This window comes from Plasmodium inui, assembly GCF_000524495.1.
Source record: "Plasmodium inui San Antonio 1 unplaced genomic scaffold supercont1.5, whole genome shotgun sequence".
NCBI lineage: Eukaryota > Apicomplexa > Aconoidasida > Haemosporida > Plasmodiidae > Plasmodium > Plasmodium inui.
Window position 1 is genome coordinate 192,388 of NW_008481839.1, and position 24,400 is coordinate 216,787.

General features: G+C 39.5%; 5 protein-coding genes across 5 annotated transcripts in view; 3 read left to right on the plus strand and 2 right to left on the minus strand.

Moving 5' to 3' along the window:
* Window positions 1-484: 484 nt before the first annotated feature.
* C922_01489 (hypothetical protein) lies at window positions 485-4,545 on the minus strand (the record flags this gene model as incomplete). Its single annotated transcript, XM_008817092.1, has 6 exons — window positions 485-1,131; window positions 1,330-2,109; window positions 2,302-2,358; window positions 2,655-2,717; window positions 2,858-3,815; window positions 4,435-4,545. 6 exons carry the CDS (start codon window positions 4,543-4,545, stop codon window positions 485-487), a joined length of 2,616 nt encoding a protein of 871 aa, XP_008815314.1.
* Window positions 4,546-8,162: 3,617 nt separating this feature from the next.
* C922_01490 (hypothetical protein) lies at window positions 8,163-8,876 on the plus strand (the record flags this gene model as incomplete). Its single annotated transcript, XM_008817093.1, has 1 exon — window positions 8,163-8,876. One exon carries the CDS (start codon window positions 8,163-8,165, stop codon window positions 8,874-8,876), a length of 714 nt encoding a protein of 237 aa, XP_008815315.1.
* A 1,735-nt stretch (window positions 8,877-10,611) lies between these two features.
* Window positions 10,612-14,163, plus strand: C922_01491 (hypothetical protein; the record flags this gene model as incomplete). The annotated part of the gene is made up of 2 exons (XM_008817094.1): window positions 10,612-13,516; window positions 13,697-14,163. 2 exons carry the CDS (start codon window positions 10,612-10,614, stop codon window positions 14,161-14,163), a joined length of 3,372 nt encoding a protein of 1,123 aa, XP_008815316.1.
* A 143-nt stretch (window positions 14,164-14,306) lies between these two features.
* On the minus strand, window positions 14,307-16,915 carry C922_01492 (autophagy-like protein 3; the record flags this gene model as incomplete). The annotated part of the gene is made up of 12 exons (XM_008817095.1): window positions 14,307-14,415; window positions 14,539-14,598; window positions 14,695-14,747; window positions 14,912-14,983; window positions 15,204-15,292; window positions 15,442-15,502; window positions 15,624-15,722; window positions 15,866-15,915; window positions 16,083-16,152; window positions 16,293-16,413; window positions 16,554-16,623; window positions 16,813-16,915. The coding sequence occupies 12 exons, from the start codon at window positions 16,913-16,915 to the stop codon at window positions 14,307-14,309; spliced, it is 957 nt and encodes a 318-aa protein (XP_008815317.1).
* Window positions 16,916-20,314: 3,399 nt separating this feature from the next.
* C922_01493 (hypothetical protein) overlaps window positions 20,315-24,400 on the plus strand; it is a gene marked incomplete at both ends in the record, with an annotated part of 4,663 nt that continues 577 nt past the window's right edge. The window contains one exon of the mRNA XM_008817096.1: window positions 20,315-24,340. Coding sequence (XP_008815318.1) covers window positions 20,315-24,340 — 4,026 coding nt within the window. The remainder of the gene's footprint in view (window positions 24,341-24,400) is intronic.

A 24,400-nucleotide genomic window follows, 5' to 3' on the forward strand; every position in this document is an offset into this window, starting at 1 on the left:
GAAATGTTCCCCCCGATTCTTTGCGTCTCCGTTTGTGTCGCTGGGTGACCCTTCAGAAGGGGGCAAAAACGCCTTCGATGGTTGTCCGGGTATCTTATGGGTTTCTTTCTCCCTGTGGTTCTAAGTTACTCTAACACTTCCCATGGTATTACTTATAATGGCTAGCGGGGGCACTGAAAAAAAAAAAAATCCAAACGGGAAAACACACATATTGGTATATAAATATATATATGTATACATGCCCGTGCGCATGGCAAGGAACGTCGAAAAAACAGAGGTGTGCGCTTCCTAAAAATCAGTAATAATATAATTTGTTCCTATCGTTTCGCACTTTTTTTTCATAAACATCTTCGAAGCTGAGGAAGTGCTCCGCACGGCGCCCCTCGATTGGACAAGGCGGTTATATGTACATGTACTAAATCGCATATATCACGTGCGTCACATGCCTCACGTGTATACCTTGCGATTCCTTCTGGAAGTGCCCTCACATTCCGGACGAGGAGGGCTCCTCTGTCTCTATCGGCAAACTTTTACTAGGTCCTTCTTGCTGAGAGGAAGATTCACCAGAAGATATTTGGTTAAGAGAAGTAGATGATTCGTAGAAATCGACTCCTTTTCTGAGTTTCGAAACATCCTTTCCTTTCATCCTGTTAAGGTCTTTTCCCGTTTGTCCCATTCTTTCATTCATGCCTTTGGACCCCGGTCTAAGAGCTCTGCCTCCGCCTGAAGTAATTTCCATCCCAGCAGCAGTGGCGGGGGAATGGGAAGAAATAGTTCCCACTCCTTCTCTAGTCTGGTCCAGAGTTCCTATATATTTATATAAATCTAATTCTAACTCCTTATTCCTGTCAGTCAGATTAGCTTTGTCCTCATCTGGCACCATTTTTAAATACTCAGCTGCCTTCTTCTGTTGGTCTCTATCAACTCCTTCAAGACCCTCCTCCATGTCGTCTTCGAGAGACTCCGTGGAACCTTGTTCGGACTCGAAAAAGACATCTTCTTTTCTCAACCCAATTCCATCATTTGTGGTGTCTAAATCAACTGACTCGTCTGATATATCCTGCATTTTCGCCTTCTGCTGAGCGTCTGAGTTGTTTAAGAATTCGTCTAATGCGTACAGCACCTCGAAAACTGCAAAGGGGCCGAGGGGGAATGAGAAGAAAACAAGAAGTGTGTACACAAGATTAGACACATGATTGCACACAGGATTAGACACATGATTGTACACAGGATTACGCACAGGATTACACACAGGGGGTTATGTACCAATTCACAAGCATACGAAGCTATGTGCACGTGTGTCCATTCCTGTACTCCCCTCTAACTTACCTTTCCTCTTGTCAAATATATCTTCATTCTCAAACTTCATGTAAAAGGAACGCATGTCCATGTACCTGGGGTTCTTCATCAAAGATTTAATATTGTTTAAAATGCGATCTGCGATATTTGGGTGAATCATCTTGGATCTTAAAAGCTCAAATTGCTCTCTGTGGTGGCAATACAACTGCTCATAGTAGTAGACGTTAATGTACAGAACCGAAACGATGGAAAATAGGTAAAGAAGGAACTTCTCGGAACCTTTATTGAAGTAAGAAACTAAAAATTCAATGATCGCATATTCAAAAAAGGGACTACTTGGATTGGAAGAAACTAAATTGGAAATCCCCAAATATAATGATAAAAATGTCTCCGCTATGTATATGTTCCGTCTGTACAGAACTGCCGGTATATGCAAAACGGCTTTACCACATACACGAGCATATTTTAATGCATCTGGATTTTCATATAAGAAGTTTCCTTTCAGGCCAGTTACACTTTTAAAAAATTTGTGTAAATATAAAGAGGTATATCTTGTTAACGATAGCATGCTTTCCAGGTTTAAAAGTTGCCTTACAATGTTCAATGCCTCTACATGAGTTCCTATTAAAATGCATTGCATACGAAATCCTCTATGTACATCCATTGGTTCTCCTCTTTTTCTTTTTTCCCTTTTCCCTTTGGTCAGGACGATATTTTCAATGATTTTGCAAATTTTTTCTACAGCCACTGCCTTTGCAACTTCGACTTCCAGGTCCAGGTTCAAACTCTTCTTCACCTTTTTGCACTCGACTGGGTAAAAGGTGTGGGGTGTAAAGAAAAAACAGAAAAGAATGGTTGAGTCATGTGATTCTCCATGCAATAGGCAAACTTTACATAACAAACAAATAGGCAATCAGGAATGGAAACAGCGCGTGCACAATTACACTCAGATAATCACACAAAAAAGAAGTTAACATTTTGCCCATTTTCTTATGCACTTACTGAAACTTGTGTCATGTTTAAAGCTAAAATCGGTGATGTTGTGGCTTAATTCCTTGACTAAAAGATGGGAAGGAAGGTGGTCGTATGAAAGCAAAGATAAGACAATAACAATGGTGAATGAAGTTAGTTTTACTAACATGAAAGAAGCAAATAAAAAAAAATAATAATAAAGAAAACTAATATGCAATAGGAGGCAAAAGTTGGAGGAAAGCTGTTCTCTTTGAAGTTGTTATCGCACGGAAAAGACTCTTAGCTATCTCCTCGCAACATTTTGGAATCGAGCAATTGACATATCATGAAAATGCTCTGACACGGAGACACATATTCACGCGTGCAAGTCCCCTCTTGGTTACCTGAAACGGGACTTATTTTATTTTTCTTTTTCTTGAAAGCGTAAAAGAATCTATGAAGCTTGTCTGCGGAGTGGGAGAGAAAAAAGGGGGGGGGGAAATACACATAAAAAATTTCTCATGTACAACTGTGCCCCGAATGAGAGACCCTCATTTAAACAAATGTGGAACGAGTCCTATGTGTACACTCGCATGAATATGCTAACCAAAAATGCTGGAGGCGAAGGTACTCAGATTGATGAGCGGATGAGACTCCTCCATGTAGTGAGGACTCTTGGGTATTTTATCAAAGAAAGATAAAAACAATTTGTTCTTGGTGTTCAATACTTTAAAAATATCAACAGGAATTTTATTCTTGGGATTCATTATATCTCTAGGCTTGTATGTAGTAAAGACAGGAACTCTCCAAACGGATTGTGGTTTTACTAAATGTACGTCATCTCTGGTTAGAAATTTCTTAAAATTTGCAACATAGGGTTCTTTTAAAGCATCAAAAAGGAACAATAAATCATCACAGAATGTACCTTTTTCCTTATTTGATATTCTTCTTTCACATAATCTTTTTATGTAATTATCAAGACATTTTAAAACATTCGGTTGAGAACCACATTCTTTATTGTAATGCAATTTTAAATTGTAAACTGGACAGTTAACAAACACATTAGCTGGCCCTCCACTTTCCACGATATCTTTCAAGATGTTTTTTCTCTCTCCTTCTTCCATACTTACATATAAATTTTTTAAAGCAGATATTGGTGTTCCGACGGAACTTAAATATATTTTATATTCCTCTTGGTTCAACTGAAATGAGAGCAGCCCTTCCTTATCCTTCTGCTTAATGTCTGTTTCTATCAGGGGTGGCAAGATGCAGTACTTGTGAAATTCCTTTAGAGCAAAGGATGTGTACTTTGCAACGGGTTCTACATTTTCAAACGTGTATGAAAAATACACCTTCTGTTCCTTATCTAAAAATTTCATCAATTCTTTTATATCTGGCTCTTCATATTTCCTTAAGAACTCCGATACCCACGATCTGTTCAGGCATGACCGAAAGTTGTTACCCTCTTTCTTTTTCAAATTCTTCGGGATACTGAATGGCACCGACAGGTAATGCTCTATGAACCAGTAGAATTGATCCGGCTCCCCGACAAAGTCGAGGAAGGACTGGTGCACGGGGGGGAGAAAGAAGCAAGTACGATCGTGTGTTATTGCAAAGGTGAGTATGCAAAGGTAAGTATGCAAAGGTAAGTATGCGAAGGTGACTACGTATGAGGAGATACTCCTACATTTGTGTGCACGAATAGGTGCATGCATGATATGCACTCTCTACATAGCGATGCGTGCGCAAGTCATGAAGCAAGCACTCGAAGAATGTTTTCACAAGGGGCAAGCACATTCGCGAATATTTCATCAACACGCTGAGTACACATCCTGCCATCTGTCCATCTGCTGTAGAAGGCAAAATTCTACCTTCGCATCTCTGTACCAGAGCTCATCTCGCACAGTGTACGCGCGTACCCACATTTGTTCACTCAACGTATGTCGCATTGGGCAGATGCTCTCATAGAAGAAGCCTCGTTCATCTGGGTATAAAGTGACAAATGCTTCTCTAAATGTACCTCCCTCCACACGGTGAGGACACTCTTTCTACACACTGTATGCACTTGAGCAGATACTACTGTATCGTCGTATTCACGCAAAAAGGCCTACATTACTGTGAATTTTTCAGTGTCACTCTTTCCACTGTTTCCACTCATTTCCGTTTCAAACTTCTTTTGCTTACATTCGGATCGGGTCCATTGTCTCTGAGGTTGTAATACGCTACCAGGTTACATTGTAAAAGATTCTTTAATTTTTTGTTCACAAATCCGCTGAAATATTCTCTCCCTAGCATTTGGGAAAAAAAAAGAAAAAAGGAGCATGTTGTACACGGCAGAATTATCCATTAGCCTACGAGAGCATGAGAAACTCTGAGCCTATGGGTGCATATTTACAAATGCACGCGCGCATTGTCTCAAACGTTGCTCTGTTCATCTCTCAAATTCGTGTGCTTTACCCTGAATCGATGAAAGCGTTGCCAGACAAGTTATAAAAAGCGTGACAAAGAGCTTTCTTCGCATATTTCTTTTTTTTTATTGCATCCTTGAAGAAGAAGAAGAAAAAAATAATAAGGATAATAATAAAGATAATAATAAGAATGATAATAAGGATAATAAATGCATAAATAAAAGGAGCGGAATGCATAACAGCAGAGTAACAGAGCAATGCGAGCCAAATAAAAAAGGGCGCATATTCATTTACCTAATTTAATTATTTGGTACTATTTTAATGCATAAAGAGCGTTATCAAATTGTCTAACTTTGGTTTTTCCTCTCCTTATTTTGTGTGCTATTTTTTTTCTAAATACTTTTTTTCCGATCTGTGCTTCATTACAATTGTTAGCAGTTATCGCGTTAATTTCTCGAAATATTAAATATTAAAGCTTGCTATGCTATTTCGTTTGGTTGTACTTTTTGTTTTAAAACTAAAAAAATCAATTATTAAAAAATTAAAGCATTCATAGTACTAAAGCAGTTTCATATTATAACAAAAAATGTAAAAGATAAAAATATGTACACGTATGTCCACATACATATACATACTATTTAAAAAATTCGCTAAGAGGGAAAATCTTGTGCGTATTGTTTCTGAGTGGACTCTTTTAAAGCAAAAATGCACACGAAAGTATAGTACGTGTTTTTTAACTAAGTTTGGTTTATTGTGTGAAACGAAAAACTCAAATCTTAAAACCTAAAAGTGTAAACGCATATGTGCATTTTTCCTGCCATTGCGAATTGTGAACTTTATTTTGTGCTACATCTTCATTATATTGTCATGATGCCATCTTATTAATATTATTTTATTTTGATTTTTTTTTTCTTTTTTTTTTCCTAGGAACGTTAAGCTTTTCGTGGATATTTCCAAAAATATACGTGACGCAAATGTATAGCTAAACCATTTTATTTTTTCTTTTGTTCAGATTATTTCAGTGAACTTTGTTTTTTTTTTTTGACCTTTCCTAACATTCATTCGGGTATATCCGCATACCGTCAAGACAACCACATTAAAGCTTGCACTTTGTGCTTCAACAGGCAACGTATGCAATATATGTGCACCATGCACATATGTACAATGTGCGCATATGTACATGGCATTCTGTAAAGCTTGTTCAAAATGAGAGCTATTAAAAAGATTGATTATTTAGTTTCATACGTTAAAAATTCCCACTTGTTTTCGTAATTACCCACATCATATTTGCAATTTTGTAAAAAAAAAAAAAAAAAAATTAAATAATAATTTATAATGCACCATTATGCACCCTTGTGTAATTTGCAATAACTAAGAGAACGCGTCCCCCCCAAAAAAAAGAAAGAAGAAAAAAAAAAAAATCAATATAAACGGGTTGTTTTGTACATATGTGTATAATACACTCGTTTATATGCGTAACCGTTTGCGCGGCTATCCAATGACATGTCTCGTCGTTTAAACAAGGAACTGTTTGTGCTTATAACCCATTAGAGGGAATTATGTCAAGTGCCTCACGGATGGCAGGTGGCAGTGACCAATTGCCAGATTGACTGGCAAACAAATTGACAGGTCGAACGGTTGAAAAAAGCTGCCTTTATAAAAAAAAAAAAAAACGTGCACGGTCTGTTGCGCAACGCCTGTACACCACTTTGTGTGTCACCGAGGAAAGAGTTCCCAAAATTTCCATTTTCTGTCTTTCATAGAATGAATTAATTCGAACCAGCACTTAAGAGAAAATTACTTCCGTTCCTATTCACCACTTAAGGCGTTTATACTTGTTCCTTTTGTCCGTTTGGCCAATTTTGTATAAAGACACACGACGAACAGCTACCGCTTCGCCGCACCCCTGATTTGACTTTATTTCATTTTACCTTATTTTTACATCATTTTTAACATATTTTATCTCATTTTTAACTTATTTTATCTTACCTCATTTTGATTCATCTCATTTTGTTTCACCCCATTTTATTTCACCTGACTCAATGCTAAACCTGTCAGCATTAGAGTCGCAAAAAAAGACAAATTAAAGCAACACGTTTGCAAAAATTGAGCCAGGCTGCTGTGCCCTTTTTATCCCATAATTAACGAAATTCAATTGTGACATTTGCCAATTTTCCCTATCCATCTATTTAATTTAACAAGACGACATAAAATGTAGCCATTTCAAATTAAAATTGCTCTAATGCGATTCAGCCACCATGTGTATTGCACACACACGCGTTCCCTTACTCTTTTCTTTTTATCCGAAAGAGTGAACATGTGCGAGTTGTACACTGTTCATTTGGCAAAGTTTAATTAATTTTCATCTCCCTTTTTTTAATACACCTTTCGTTAGTAATTTTTCATTTCAGCAAGTTTATTCATTTTCGCTTTCCCCTTTCCTGCTCTGCTAGGGTGTTGCCTTTTCCGCACAGTGCCACGTGCCCCTTCTGCTTAAGTATAGCAAAAAAAGCTCCCTCCATATGATCACTCAGGGCTATGAAACTGCCCTTACCCATTTCTGTCTGCTTTTAAAAATTCCTCCCACGTTACACATGTTCTGCGCGCAGCAATTTTCCTTCTCTCCATTTTGCTAATTAACATTCTCTGTGCGCCAAAAAATGGCCTTAATTTTGTTAATGTCGCTATTCTTCTTTATGTTTTATTAGTTTCCTTTTAGTTGTTGCCTTCTTTTACAATTTCATTTGCGCTAATTTTGCGCATTTGTGCATTTTGCAAAAAGGTGAACGCACCTTTTTTCTTCTTTTTTTTTGTATGCATGCTTTGCGCCATTTTTGCCATTAAAAAAAAAAAAAAAGAAGCGTTAATCTTGTAATGCGTATGCATACGCATGTCCATATAGCCGTTTTAATTTTCTTTGAATTCGCTTTAGGCTGAACTAATTAATTAGATAATTAGGCTGCTTCAGTTAGTCTGAGCGTATGTATACGTATACATACACACGTATGCGCGTATTTTTTTCGTTCATTTTTATGCTGATGAGATTGGAAGCACGAATTTTTAACGCATGCTAATTCCCGTTCGCATTTTTTTTTTTTTTACGCACCAAGAATGCCTAAGTAGGTGCATGCAGTATGCGCGCGCTCGACGATAGAACTACCCTATTAGTTACGCGCAAATCTTTTTGTCTTATATATCTGCTACGTAGTTATCATATAAAATAAGAAGACACTTATGCCTTTGTGCGAGTAGCCATTTTCCGTTTCGTGCGCCTTAGCGTAAAAAAAAAGGGGAAATTCAGCTGAGCAAGAGAAAAAAAGGAAAATAAAAAAAAATACACTCGCACGGAAGCATACACATGTGTGCAACCCAGAATAGTACAGCACACCATACCACCCCACCGCGCAGTGCTCCCTCGTTAATCCATTTATTCCGCGGTGCCCCTTCCGACGTTCCGTCCCCTTCCCAAACTGCTGATTTTTCACGACAATAAAAAATATTATAATGTATGACCTAGGAAATAAGCACAAATTTGATGTGAAAAAATGCATAAAGAAATATAGAGTGTGCATAATTTTACACGTGCTCCTAGCTGGGCTGCAGTTACTTACGCCCCGCCCCTTCCTGTTTATATCCCACTTGTTGGTAGTTGTCATTGGGATCGACTGCTTCTGCTCCTACTTAACGTTTAAGTATTTCTGCTTCACAGTTGTAAATATGATATGCGGGATTACTGACTTTATATGGCTACTCTTTAAGTGTATAGGCAAGAATCGGTTTAAGTGGTTAGACCCACAGCACTACTGGAAGATAATCAATGTCGATAACATCTTTTTGGAGTTCTTCTCAACTGCGTTACACTACCTGTTTGAAGAGAAAAAGACGGAGGACTCTACTCAAAATGTGCACAAGAAACCTGAGTGTATTAAAAACTTCTTTAAATTATTACCACTACAGAAAAAAACATATGCATGGAAAATTTACATAGAGTTATTCATTATCCTAGTTGGCATTTTCTTGTATTTTATTGGCTCATACATCAGTTGGCAGCTATACAAGTACACGTTAAATTATAATCAAAATGATTTATTGTTAAGCAAATACCATTATGGTACCTTCCATGAAGAGAATACTAAAAGCGCGCCTACCACGCAGAGTGAATTTATTCCCTTCATTGGACAGCCATACCGAATATCAGACTTTTTGGAGAAAAATTAGTGCTTCTTTCCTGTAATTTTGGAGCTCCACTTATTTGGGCGTAAATGGATTACTCCTCCTAAGTAGATTTCCTCAACGCATACTAAAATTAACCCCCTTCTTTTATGTGTCTCCCATATGTATGTTTTCATTTCTGCCACCTTTCACTTCTTCACCTGTAAAATGTTTCCATCACTCGTCTGTGTTAAATGGTGCCCCTTGTGACCTTCGTCCACTTGTTTTCGTTTATCCCTTTTGATATAATCACTACGCAGGTGTCTAGACAAAGGGCAACCATTAAAATGCGTCCGTCTCCCTTGCATTTTGCACACAATATATGTTAGCTGCAAACATGGGAAAACCACGTGTGCATTCGTGCGCGCACTATGCGGTCGTCCCCGCCACATGCTCGCCTCATCATTAACCTGCTTCGTTCTGCACAAGTTGCGTCATTGTTATTATGTCAAACGAACGTTTCCTACTGCACATCACTAATATGTCTTTAGTTTTCTTTTAATTTTTGTTTAAAATATGTTCATATTTAAACGTACAATTTTGAAAAAAACTTTCTCACGCGTTAGCAGCGTTTCCAAGTCAACACTCCACTGTGTGGGGGAACTCTCCCTAATTAAAGGGAAAAAAGACATCTACTTTTTTCTTTGCCAAAAAGAGTAATCGTAAAATTGCGCAGCCCAGAGGGGGAGAAGCGTTGCAGTAGAACAGAAGGAAGAAACGCGGCCCTTTTCCCCTCCCCCTTCTCCTAAGAGTAAAAGTCACCAAAAGGTTCGTCTGCCAAGAAACACGCAACGAATTTACGCAAGGTCCCCCTAACAGCTAATCACAGCGAAACAGTGCAGCGGTGTCCATCTGCCCGTGATTCAAAATACACACATGTGCAGAGAATTTATTCACGCATATGTAAGTCTACCATCCGAACCGTTTAAAAGTTTCATGAGCCATTTTTTTTTTTTTCTTGCCCCCTTATTTGTACTACGTTAATATCGCACCCTTTCCAAAATAGAGAGAAAAAAAAAAAAAAAAAACATCAATTGCGCATATTTCCGTGTAGTTATTTTTCGCCGTATATATAGACAAAAAAAAAATTGCAGTTTACAGAGAGTCTTAAAAGATGCTCCGTTCTTTTCTTCTTTTCTCCATTTTGTAAATGTGTGAAAAACGCTTCCCCAAATTCGCCGCCTAACAACGACTAGGTTTTGCTCGCTCCGATTCGCGGCTAAAATGAGGCATAATAAGCACTCATGAGGGAATACACACGTGTTCAAATGTATAGTTATGCGAAGAGGTAGACATATGTAGACATACGTGCCCTGTTGCACCTTCCGCGCAGCGCCAATTTGTCCTGCTTCCTGGTCAATCTGAATTTAATAGGATCGCACTCCATGAAGAGCTTACTACATATGCACGACACTGAAGAGACATATTTGTAATCGTAAAAAAAGTGCATTTGTTTTTTTTTTTTCGCAGTCTTCCCGTTCTCTGTCTACTGTTACTCTCTCCTTACAAATGTAATGCCACATACTGGGATCTACCATATATAGAGCTGCAAAACCGCATGGTAGTCCGACGCAGGCACAACTACGATCGTCGCGATTGCCACCGAGGTGTATCCGGGAAGAAAAACAACCTAAAAAAAGTGACGCAGAAAATCATCCGGAACGTGCCCCCAAAAGGTACATTTAAGTGATGATCAGGAACAAATTCTACGTGATCCCCCAAAAGAACAAAGGAGAGAACCATGCAAAACGAAGACACGTTGGACGAACCAATAACGTTAAAGTTCTGCTACGGAATTAACGAGTCGCTTAGCAGTGTGCACGTGATAAGTAAGCGGGAACAGGCAGGAGACACCACGGGGAAATATGGAGATCCCCTGATTGTCTACAGCTCGGATAACAATATCGTCATAGTGGATGAAAAGAAGCAGCTACTCTTTAGAGGACATGTTAACAAAATTTCAAAATTGATCAAAAGTTGTAACAATGAATTTATCGTTTCTTGTGACAAGGGGAGGAATTCTTTCATCATTTTGTGGAGACTAAATCAGAACTGCTTAGTTCCGGTTAAGAAGTTTTTCTTTCACAGTTCGCATCAGGCCTCAGGGAAGAGTGAGCCGAAAAAGAGCAACGATGGGGAGGCATTCCACAGGAACAACACTCCAGGCGCGGTGAACAGTCCACGGGCAGTGAAGAGCCCAAGCGCAGGAAACCAGGAGAGAGTGACTGGTGGGCACGGAAACCCTAGCGAAGCAGAGAACGTAGGATACGAGTGCGTGGACATAAGTTTTGACAACAGGTACATATGCGCACTGACGGAGAAGCAGCTCTACGCTAAGGGTAGCGAAAGGAGCACACAGGGAGAGGCAATCCAGCATAATGACAACGTGAGAAGCAGCACGAATGCCGTTTTTTACCAAGAAATCGTCATTTTCGACACCAACGGAGGGGAGGACAACATCGTGTGCAGAGACAAAATATATGGGAACGAGACACAAGAGAAAATTCGATTCAATAAAAAGTACGAAATCATCTCCAACAACAAATCCAAGTTATACATTTACAATTTTGTCAAGAAGCATAGAACGATTACACATTACAGTCCTTCCTTATACAAGAGTAACATAATAAATGAGCGTTTTATATTCACCGAGACGTCATTTGTTGATAACTCCACAATGCTGTTGACAGGAACGACAAATGGCTACCTGATTATCTGGGACTACAGTTCCATTTTCTTGAGCAAAACAAAACAGGGTGTTAAACAGAGGGAATATCAAAAGTACCTAGAAATACGAAAAGACATTCCAATAACCATTGTACAGAGTTATGGAAATTATGTCATTTTAGGACTCAGTGATGGAAGCGTTCAGGTGTTTGATACAGACCTCAAATGTTACGCATGGTTTGAGAATATCGATGTGGGGCAAATTAAATCCATATCTTTTGAGCTGTCTAATTTTGAGCAGGACTTCTTTGCATGGAACTCTTTCATATTATTCACTGAAAAAAACGTTATTAAACAAATATACCCCTCCAGTTTTAACGACGAGGGGAGTGCTATCGAGTGGAACGACATCCACGGTGGTCAGTTGCGAACTGGGAGTAACAAAACCCGGGGGGAGGTTACGAAAGGGGAACTGCAACAGGCAGTCGCCATGCCAAATGGTGCTGACAACTCACTGGAGCGGAAACCTCAAACAGAGAATAAAACTCTGCTTCACTTCGACAGCTCCTGCATCAGCTGCATATGCAGCAACCCAACTAGCGATGAAAACGTCATATACATCGGGAATGAAAACGGGCTAATCGAAATCTTCGACTTTGACAAAAACGTAAAAGTGCACAAAATTTGTTTGACATCGAAAGAAATCGTATCTATGGTTTTCAGCAACAGTGGAAATATACTCTGCGTGGGATGCAAGTGTGGATTCATTCAGCTGATCAGATCGGACAAACTGGAAACATTTTTCTCGAGCAAAGACATGAAATACGAGGTGACGTACCTATACTTCAGTGAAGATGACAAGATCCTCATTTCGTCTTCTCGAAATGGTAATATGATCATTTATAAAAATGAGAATTGTGCTAATCCCTTCGACTGGAAATTTGCCTACAGAATTGTTAACAATAATAATATCACATTCACCGATTTGAACATAGTGAAACAAATTCACAAACAAAATTATTACATCATTGTTGGCATAACGAACAACAAGTACATCATCTTCTATCATTACAACTTCCTCCAAAATGATGTCACCATTTCGTACTTGCCCATAGAACAGATCTACGCCCCAACGTGCGTGTCGCAAAATCTGTACTTTTACGGTAGACAAATATTATGCATCTGCAATGAAGCCTCCAAAATCCGTTTCTTCGACTTGGAGACCAAAAAAATCGTAAAAACGGTTCACCTCCCGTTTCGGGAGAAGAACGTGAAAAAGTTTCTGCCCCTCACGGATTATGGGGAAACCGCTACTGCCACCCTTGCCGGAAAGAACAAATCAACCGAAACAGCTAAACACAACATGGAAAAAAACAACATCTTCCTTTTTGTTCTCAACGAAAAAATGATCGTATTCACCCAAACCCCAATAGATGCAAACTGCTTTAGGTACATCGGGGGAATCGTTTGCAGTGGGGCCATACAAAATGTCATTTCGAAGAATCAAAACATGTTCATACTCAGTAACAACAAAATCTTTTACTATCGTATTAACACTAACGTGTTAGAGAAAAACATAGAGGTCCAAAGTAACACTCTGCAAAATTTTATCGAACAAATTGGGGGCAAGACCAGCAGCATGTACAAAGAAATTATGGACTCCTTTTACTACTGTGAAATTCAAAAGAAAAAATTTCAACAAAAAAAAGAAAAACATGATATCAAGAAACTGCTGAACATCTTGTCTATTGAGTACATCTTTGCCTCTATCAATGTGTTCCTATCCAAATTTGAAATACAGAACATAATACAGGAGTATCACTTTTACTATAAGTACGTGCTTCCACTGCTGATCCAGGGCGGGGATCCCGTCGCCGAATCCCTTTCCATGGCGAACGGTGTCACTCTGGTGAATTATAAGTCGGAGGACGACGTCCTCCTGCAAAACGTCTTTTTTGTGTGGCCTCCGGGGTCCACGGGTAAGAGAGGTCGCTGCTGGGATAGCGGCGCGCATGGCGTAGCAATGTATATGATGTAGCAGTGTAGATCGCGTAGAAATCGCTGTCTCTCAAGCGCATCCGGAAAACTGCCTCAACGCAACGTCCACGCCACCCCCCCCGCGGGAATATCTCCTCACCACCCCGATTCCCCGCTGGCAGATACCCAAGCACATTCCGACAAGCAGCTTCTCACCGAAAGTCGCGCATACATCAATTCCAGTGAACAAAAAAGACAGGACAAAAACGAGGGCGACAAGAAAGATGAAGATAACCAAAGCGAAGCAAATCCAAGTGGTACAGACAAAACCCTCGAGGGGGACATCACAAAGGACTGCGAAGATATATACTTCAACATCAATGCATTTATTTACACCTACTTCAATTTCGCTACGGAGGACGAAACAGAATTGGACCAAGTAATACAAGACGTAGGAAATTATTACAAAGATAAAAATAAAAGGAAAAGAATTTCTTGGAGTGATTTTTTCCAGATGCTAGAAAATCACGGAGAAACCATGGATCAAAATGAGTTCCGAAGAATTTTTCAAATCTTTACAAAAAGTGAGGATTTCCTCGACGGTGCCGAAATATTCGACTTGAATTTGTTGAAGGACTTACTCAAGTAGGTCCTCTACTGGGCCTTTAAAAATATCAAACGCTCAATCGCATATCGGGCATACATATACATAAATATATGAAAATATATACATATGTGTGTGTGTTTCTTTTCTTTTTTTGGGTTGCTTCTACACATTGGGCCGTTTCACATCTACTTCCTATCATCCCTCGGGAGCTCTACATCCGTTGTGAAGTCATACTCGATCGTTGGTATCACGCCAGAGACAAACTTCAAAAGAAATAGGAGGTACAGATCATGCCTTCGAAAAAGAGGGAGGAACAGTTGCTGCATTTTTAATTATATTCCACTTCTTCATGTGTGTATATATATACATGCATTTCAATTTTGAAAAACAGGAATGCACACCTGGGGGTGTACTTACCTCGGTTCCTTTCCCTCGTTCATCCAATTTTTTACAATGTTTAACATCGCTTCGGCGTGTCTGGAGAGGGGGGCGTTCAAAATATTTTCCAAAGGATAAACACAAAAAAGGGGGTAGGAAAAAAAACAATTCATTTTTTGGGACTTCCCAAAATACCTGCAGGGATGGATAGATGCAGTCATTACTCCTGTGCACGGGTGGGGGTCATACTGCGAAGAAAGGAATTAAAAAAATTGCCCCAATGCACATATATATAGTATGTGTACAGAGATGAAAACGGTAAAAAAGAAAAAAAAAAAAGAGGTTTCCCATTTCGAGTAGCACAAATAATTATTTGCAAATATCTGTTTAATTATTCGTCTTTTCCACTCACGGTAACTGTCTCGTAACTGTACTCTGCAGAGATGTCTTCGAAAATTTCCTCCGATTTTAGAGGGTGCCCATTCTGCGATGGAGGGAGGGGAGCGGCAAATTCGGGGAGCATTACCCAAAAAAATGCGTAAAAAAAGATGCGTAACAGCAGATGCGTAACAGAAGATGCGTAACAGCAGATGCGTAACAGCAGATGCGTAACAATAAATGCGTAAGAACACATACGTAACAGCAGATGCGTCACAAAAATGTGGAATGTGAAAAAATGGCAGCCGAACTAGTCGCCCACCTACTTCGTCATATCCAAACAGCCATATCCGAGGAGTTTCATAATACTTGTCGTAGGTTATGCTGACATCGTATGTGCGTATTTTCATAACGTCTGCGTGGTGGAGGGATGGAGTGAGGAACCGGGTTGGTGCACATGGGAGTGATTCACAGTGGGGGGGCACTTATTTCTTCCCACTTTTTCCGTGCCATTATGTAGACACAGGTACGGATTTATTTCTAAGTGAATCCTTTTCATATTACTTTCATTCTGCCCACCATACGAATAAAGGCCGGCGTGGTCCAGGGCGGCTGGGTCATCTTCCTGTGGGGAGAAAAAAATGCATAGCTACGAGGTATGGGAGGACACAAATGAAGTTTTTCCTACGAGTAAGCAACCGAATGGATATATATATTTGCCCTATCCATTATCTCATATTAGTAACCTTAATGAGGTCAAAGTTTGGGTCAAAGTGTGCGTCAAAGTTATGTATGTCAATGGCTTCGTCGTCCTCTTCCACCGAGTCATCGTGGTGGTTATGCGCCTGAGCACGTGGGAGAAAAAATTGCATGGAGGGAGGGGTTTGTACATTGGGATTCTTTTTTTTATCCATATTGTCGTGGACCATTATATACAACATTGTTACTCTGCTCGTCATTTGTCGCTTTTCCTTTTCTCTGTTCTTACCTTTTCCTGTTGGGGCACACTTCTGGGGGAGGGCTGCAAGTCACGAATGTCTGAAAAATGTGAAGAATTAAATTTGCACGTCGGGGGAATGCTGGAATGGTGGCTAAATCTTGGTGCTGCTCCTCCACTTCAGTAAACACTGGGTAGACATAACATGTGCATACGTGTCAATTTTTTTTTTTTTTCTTTTTTTTCCCTCGCTATCTTCATTCGTTACACTCATCTATGTCAGTGGCGTTGTTCTCCTCTTCGTAACTTGGAAGCAGCCAATCGTTTTCAACAGTTTCCTTAAAAAAGGCGATTGAAATATAAGCGCATGCAGTTCATTCGCAAAGAAAAGGAAAAATCGCGTTAACTGATTGTGCAAGATTAATCCGAAACGCATACACACGTGCAGGTTTATATCTTTTTATAACTCCCAAATTACCACATCGCGCATGATATAACTCAAGTCCTTAATTCTTTGTTTGCACGCCACATTTTTCGTTAAGAGGAATTGCTTCCCCTCCGGTAGATAGGGGACTCTCCGATTTTTATCTGCATCTTGCCTATAAAAAAGAAAAGAAGTGTGCACAGATGGGATGTGGGATTAGTGCATCTTCCCCTTTCTCCGGTACTGTTAACTAGTGTTGACTGTTCCAATCAGTTCGGCTTTTCATTTAAAATGTTTTTTTTTTTTCTTTTTTACCATTCCCATGTCCTAAACTTGTACACCAGAAAATCCCCCGCGTCCACAAACTCCGCTGGGGTCAGTGTCCCTAAAAATGCGTTGAAGGTGGGGAGTGAAAAAGTGGCCTCAAGTGAGGGAAGTACCCCTTGGATATCTTTCTTTCTCCCACTTTACAGTTCATGCTCTCCATGTCATCCTAATGACGAATCGATGGCCCCTCGGCAAGACATCACTCTATGACTGTTCACAAATGGAATAGACCCAAATCAAGGCATACCATTTTTAACAAATGAAGACGAATTTGTGATTGGCTTAAAATATGAGTACACCTTTCGATATGTATCTCCTATCTTATGCTTTACATTTATTGGTTCGCTCATTCCAGGATGGTTGGCTTAAAAAATTTTGGTTTGTTTGTAGCGCGGCCCTTACTTCGCACTAAAGCCCCTGCGGGGGGGAAACGAAAACAGGCGCAAAATGGCATAAAATGGGCATAAAATTGGCGAGAATTTGAAAGACAAATTAAAGGGAGACAGCCGAATGGGATCTTTTCCAGTCACATCGTCATATAGCTATTTTTTCCTGCCTTTCCTGCGCCGTTTTGATCAACCCCGGCCGGGATGCACAATTTCATGTCATAAAAGTGCACGATAAGGTGAAAAAATCGAGCCATACATGTCAAGTTGTCATACCTGCTGTTTCTTACAGCACTCCTTCTCCCACCTTGATTGGTGTTAAAAAAAAAAAAGAAAAAAAAGGGGAAACAAGATCCTGTTGTCAATACGCTTTGAATGAGGCTAAAAATGTTTACAACGTCGCGTGTTACTTATTACAGACATGTTAGGTGTTACGTTTTTGTAACGTAATGCAATGTGCCCGACATGAATGACGATTTTTACGAAATTATCTTCCGTGGCGTATTTTAGCTTATGCTTATTTCAGGCGAGTTACAAAAAGGGAGTCGTAAATCGTCTAAGAAGGAAAACGGTTTAAAGGGGTAATTTCAAAACGGGAAATTGCAAATGGGATGGCGCCTTAATCGAATGCTCAAAAAGGGTGTGCAGTTCCCTTCCCTTGCACGATTGCCTGATCGCTTTTTTCAGTTCCTTTTTTCTGTTCCTTTTTTCAGTTTCTTCTTTGGCTCCATTTATGAACTTCATGAAGAGCGACACTTCAACAGAAGCATGCGCAGGGAGTTTACCCTAAATCGCTCAGGTGCTCCGCAAGCACACACATATACATTAAAATATAAAACTGTATGTGTCCTCTAATAATGTGTATTTTAAGCATTACACCTCGCACGCCAACTTTGTGACTTCTTACCGGTTTGTGTAGGTTACATATGGGGCATCGATGACACTCCCACGTCACTTAACCAGCCTAGCAAAACACAAGTGCAGTGTTATTAAAATTGAGTATGGCATTACTTTGGTGATTGGTGCGGTGAAGGCAGCGCTGCACCATACTGAAAATGGAACAAGGAAATGATATTGTGTTTCTATAGTTACAAATTTAAAAAGAAAAAAATATAAAAAATTTGACGTTTTTTCAGAATAATGTGCATTCTTTGAAAGCATGTCATTTGAAATATTTTTTCGTGCCCTTTTGCGTGGTCCTTTGTTACCCTACTGCTTTATGTTTGAAGTTTCCCCATTTTGGTGCTATTATGCGGTGTTAACGCATGTATCCCTTTTCATTCTTTGAGCAAAAATATATCTTATATATACGCAGCACCCTTTTCAGTTGACGTTTCCCAATCCTACTTCAATTCGTTCGCCTAGGTACATCTCCTTTGTCAATGCCTCCCCCTTCGCCAAATCAGGACATCGCAAGGGTGAGCTATGTACATATATGGGTATGCATGTTTGGTTTATTTCCTCACTAACGAAGTATTTGTGATTTTTTTTTTTTCACCGTGTAAGCTACATACCTCTTCTTCGCAACGGAGGGGTGTTTCAACATGGAAGCAAAAAATAAAAAAAAACGCTTCAATGCAGAATCTTGCTTAAAGAAAAAAGCGGACATAAAATTATTTTTCACGAAGCACATCGCACTAGCTTGAAGTTCGCAAGTCACTGTGGCACCATTCGTCCCACTCAAACGATTCAATAATGCATATTATATATATCTATATAAATTATTTACGTTATTTGAATATACCCATTTATGTACGCTGAGCAGCTGGCATCATTTGCCGACATAATTCGTGACAATTGAATTGTACGTGATGAAGTCGCTTTTTTTTTTACGGGCAAAAGTATATTTTTTTAAATATGATATGAAAAAAAATACATATGCGACCTTGCCGAAGCCATACAAGATTGCCATTTGAAAGTTTCTTTTTTTTAAATTACGAAATAGCTTCCTTTAAGAGATACGCACGAAAGGAAAATCCAGCTGAACAGAAATAGCGCCAAAATAGCCCCCAAATAACCCCAAAATAGTGTGAACTTAAGCTATTTCAACTGAACTGAATGCAGTGGAAGAACGTGGCAGTGGTATGCAAAGGCAGATGAACTCAAGCAGAAACAGAATAAGACTACGCATTGGGGAAATGACAAATTGTGAAGTCACTGTGAAGGGGCGTGCTACATTATGACGAGTGGAATGCATGTGATTAAGTGAATGTACTAAAGGAGCATGTACCAGTGCGCAAAGCGAATATGCATACATGCCTGTGTGTGCTGACGGACGTTTTCATTAATTGTGAAATAACTTATAAACGAGAAAGAACGAAAAGGGCCAGAGCATAATTTACCAAAACAACTTTAAGAAGTCGTAACCCTTTTTTTTTTTCTTTGCCTCTGCTCGTGTTTTGTCCGTAAAGGGAAACATTGCTTTACAGCCCAATCGAACAGGGAAGAAGATGCAGCACATTACATATGTGTGTATAAATTCACATATACATATGTTTGCTTACCCATACGCGACATGACAGAAGATTGACAAATAGGAAAAAACGGTGCACCACACGATATAAGCGTGTGTGCTCGTTTGTCCACAGATTAACTGTGGGGATATCTACACCTTTTGTTTGCATAAACGCCTTTGCATAGAGAGACACCATCGTGCTGTAGGGTCTCTACCCTCGTGTGTATTACATACCCTTTCACCTGAACCAACACATGTGCATTTTTAAATTTAACGAAAATATTCGTATCAGTTAAACGAATTCCCACGTGGGCAAATGGTAGAATGAGAAAGGGGAAAAGGGCATCCTCCGATTTGGCTGTTTCTGTGGAAACATTTTTAAGGCACACGCCATTTTTTGAAGCATAATCTGCAAACGTGTGTGTGTCTATGTGTTTCTATATATATATGTACCTATATATTTATGGACACACTTACGAAAACACGACCACGTGTGTTCACGTAAGTGGTACTTTCTCCCCCCTCCCCATTAAGCATGTGTCGACTTTTGCGACGTAAGGTAGGTCGAACAATGACCCCTTTTTTTTAGTTTAATTTTTATCATGAACCTTTTTAATTGTATAAATATAAAAAAAGAAAAAAAAAGAAAAAAAAAGAAAAAAAAGGAAAAAAAACAAAATAATTTTTCTAATAAACGTACTTTTTTTTCTTTTTTTTTCTTATTTTTTTTTCGCAAAATTTTGCCCATTTGGTAAACAGAACAAGACAAAAGCAAACACACCATAAGAATTTACGCGCAAAGGCGAGCGCGTATAAATTGAAACGTAAAAAAAAAAAATTTAAATAAATCACGGCCTAGGTGAAGCAAAATAAGGCGTGTCAAGTCCTCTGTTGAGAACTTTCTCGAAATGGAACTCACTTCGAACGCTATCGATGCCAACGAAGTTGCATTTAAGAAACGGAAAAAAAATATGAGCATAAAAAAGGCTAAGGCAAACTCAACCTATATGAACTCAAACGAAACAAGCGACATGCCAGTGGAGGCCCCCACGTCTTCTCCAAACGGGAAGGACGCAGATGAGAAAGATATCACAGCCAAAAGTAAAGTAAAAAAAGATAGACTAAGAAAAGTGGACCAGCTGCAAAATGCGGAAGGCAAGACACAAAATGGCGTTTCAAACAAAGGCGATGGAGAAACTAATGGGGAGTCCAAGAATGAACAAAACAGAAAGAAAAAGGTGACAGAAAAGAAAAAAAAAGACCAAAAGGAAAGTTTCAATGCGAGGGGACAACGGGATGAAGGCAAAATTGCCGAAACGGCTGCAGAAAAAAGAGCAAAATTGAAGGAAGCACGAAAAATCAAAAACGATTTGAAAGAAAAAAAAAACAACCCAATAAATGTCAACATCGACACGTTGCAAGAACAAATTGACAGCATTAACAAACAGCCAACAAAAGACACCAAGCAAATCATCTTAGATCTAAAAAGTACACTAAATATCGTGGATAGTTCGAACGAAATTAAAAAAATTGATGGGCTAAATACAGATGAAATAAAAACCCTAGAAGCATGGTATTATGCCAACAAGTTAAAAATCATCCCCTGCTTGTTTGAAGACAAACCGCTGAATGCCAACTTACTAAATGCGCTATACTACATCGAACCGGCATTTAGAAATAAAAAGGGGAAAATAATCATCTACCTAAAATTTGTCAAGGACAAATATGAAAAATCATTGAAGAGGGGCAGCCAGGGAAAGGTGCACGACAGTGATGAGGACAACAACAACAAGGACTCATACAAGGACGAAGGAAAAGACAGACAAGAACAGTGCAAAGGTAAAATTATGAACATACTAAACAACGATTTGCAAAATTTAAAGCAGAAGGAATACATGAAAAAGATACTTGAACTTGTCAAGAACGAAAGAAGTTTTATCAATTTGAAGCATTATTTCGATTTTCTCGCAGACGCTTCCATTGACATGCTTGACGTGCTCCTAGAGGAAGATGGACTAGTGTGCATAAAACAGATTTTGCAGAATATAGCCAAAAGGAAGCGCATGAAAAAATGCTCCACTTTGCTAATTCATATTCTAAAGCTTTTAAAAAAATTAAGCATCACTCTGGATCATTTAAAGACCACCTTGATTGGAGTCCCCATCAATTTTATCGCTAGAAATAAGGTCGATGAGAAGAATGACTTCAACTATACCACTGACAACGAGCAGGTTCGGAACATGGCCAAGGAGATAATCAACGAGTGGAAGCTTATACGGGACAGAGCCTTAACTGCCGTGAGCACCGACGGGGGGGGCAATCCCGCAGGGGAAGCAAACAGGGAAGGCAAAATGGAAAAAGCCGAAGAAAACATAGCGGAAATGACAGTAGAGAACAATGCGGAAGACACAGTAGAAAGCAAACTGGAAAATTCGCTAGAAAATTCGCCAGAAAACAAGCTGGACAGTGCAACACCCCCTCGGGCCAATGAGGACAGCCGAGCGGGCCTCCCAAGTAAAAGCAGAACCATGGACGCGCTCCCTAGAGAGAGCTCAAAGGAGAGCGAGATCAAAAAGGCGAAATCGATGAACCTTAGGAAGCACGAAAAGACAGACCAAGAAGGACCCAAGGGAAGTCCAAATTTTGTTCATCTGGAGCCAAAAGGTGTAATCCCCCTTTCCAGAAGTAATGATAAAAAAAAAGCAGACAGGTCCAATGAAAACAAAAATATTATGCTAGAAATAATAGACACGCTGAATGAAGAGCATGAGAAGAAAAAACAAAGACATCAAGAATATAAAAAAGCAAAAATCGAAGGAAAAATCAAAAAGTTTAGTGCTTTGAAAAATACGTCTGAAAATGCAAAGAGTGAAAATATCCTCACCGACATAGCGAATATTCCTAAACCCAATTTGGATAGTTCCTTAAGTAAAAGACTTCTATTAGGAGATTTTCCTCCACCCCGCCCAGTTCCCCAGCATCATCACATGAGCAAAAATTTCCCACAAAATAGTAGCAGTGTTATGAATAACTATATGCAAAACTTGAACTATACAATGAACAAAAGTGCGAAGATGATGAGTGTATCTCCTTCATCACATGATAGGTTAAACAGAGGAAAGGAAAACTACCCTTGGGAGCTCCCAAAAAACCAAAATGGGAATGCATACCTACAGCAAGAAGAGCCCTACAATAGTAGCAACATGGTTAATAGAAATCCAAGCTTACTGAACGTGACTACCCACCCAACGGAAAACAAATTTGCATACTTGAACAAGTACAAGGGTACCCACGATGGTACGAACATTGCGAACCAACAGTCTGCAGAGAATGAAAGCTTGTTTGCTTATCCCCCGGCCAACATCATGAACACAAATATGAGTTTTTTAAAAAATAAACGTGGCTTTCCACCCGCTAGATATGGCGCCAACCCTAGTCATGCAAATGATGAGAAGTATAGGGAACCATCCACCTACAAAACGCATCATAAAGAAGTGCAATCATCAGATGGTAATATAAACTTTAACTCTAACTTTAACCACGTGGAAGATGATCAGTTTGGTAATTTATCACAGAAAAGGAGAAGAAATTCTTCCCCTAGGAATAGCCCAGATGGAATTTCCAACAACTATCGGGGGTCGAAAGGGGGAGAACATCACCCAGATGATCACCTCATGCATGATCACCCTTATACAGGAAAAAACAGTGGTCATAAAACGGTCCAGTTCTCTGATGAAAATCCAACCGTGTATTCCTACGATGTACCCACATTGGATCGAAGCAAAGGAAAAGAAATTAAAAACAAAATGAGTCATGTCCACTCGGAGGTTAAAGACCCATTTGAATTATATTCTGGAGTTACTTCTCACGGAGGAGATCTGAACCAAGGAAAAATGGAAAGATATGACAAATCAGAAGAAGGAAGAGACGGTAAGATTTTCCATAATAATGATACGATGTGGATCAAAAATAGGGATGACATTACTACCAACTACGTGGGTAGTCAAAAAGAAGAGGAAGAGGACACCCTTTTTGGTTCCTTAACAAACTTATCATTCATGAATTTATTAACCTTTAAAAATGTATCCCAAGATGGGAACAAACCCGCGGAATGTACGGAGTGTGCGGGAGGAAACATATTACCATTCCTCCATGACACCTCGTCAAATGATAACCAAAATAACGCCCTAATTTTACTTAACTCTTTTTTACTGGAATGTGCAGGGAAAAAAATGGAGGAAAATAGTCTCACCAGCCATCGGGAAGTCAACTTTGACGTCTATCATCAAGGGAACAAACATGGTGATTTCTTCGATACCACTTCTGGTAGTGGCACACATATGAAAGAAACGCTTCACGCTTCACTGAAGGAGATCTTTAAGAATTACAAAAGTTTCGAAAATGTAAAAATAAATTACCAAGTTGCCATAAAAGGGAACCATTACCCTCGAAAAATATTTGAAGACAGCGAAGTGCTCAAAAATGACATCATTATTAAATTTCATTATGACTGTTCGGAGAAGGTTCCTATATATTTAACCTGTAGAGATGCCCCAAACATGGCACCAAGCAAACACGAAGCTAGGGTGGATAGGAGTAGTACCAACTCGGCAAATGTCATCCCTGAAGAACTTAACTTGTTGGCATTACCAGAGATATTTCCCCCGCCAAATTTAAATAACCTCAAACTCCCCCCCATTCCCATCATACCTGGGCTTCCCTCATCGCACAGTATTATCCCTCCGGTTATGCTCCCCTATAATTCTGGTCCGTTTAATGAACTGCCCGGCAGCATGAACCGTCTTCCTAAGGAACCCACGCAAAATAACGTGAATGGCAACCCCACCGACGGTGACAAACTCTACAGATCGTTCGACGATTTCTTAAACATTTTTGACGAAGACATTCGGAACATTCTGCTCAAAAATACTGACGTAAGGGCTGCGAAACAGGTGCCACCCAGGTGGTGCTATGTTCGCAAAATGGCTAGCTCC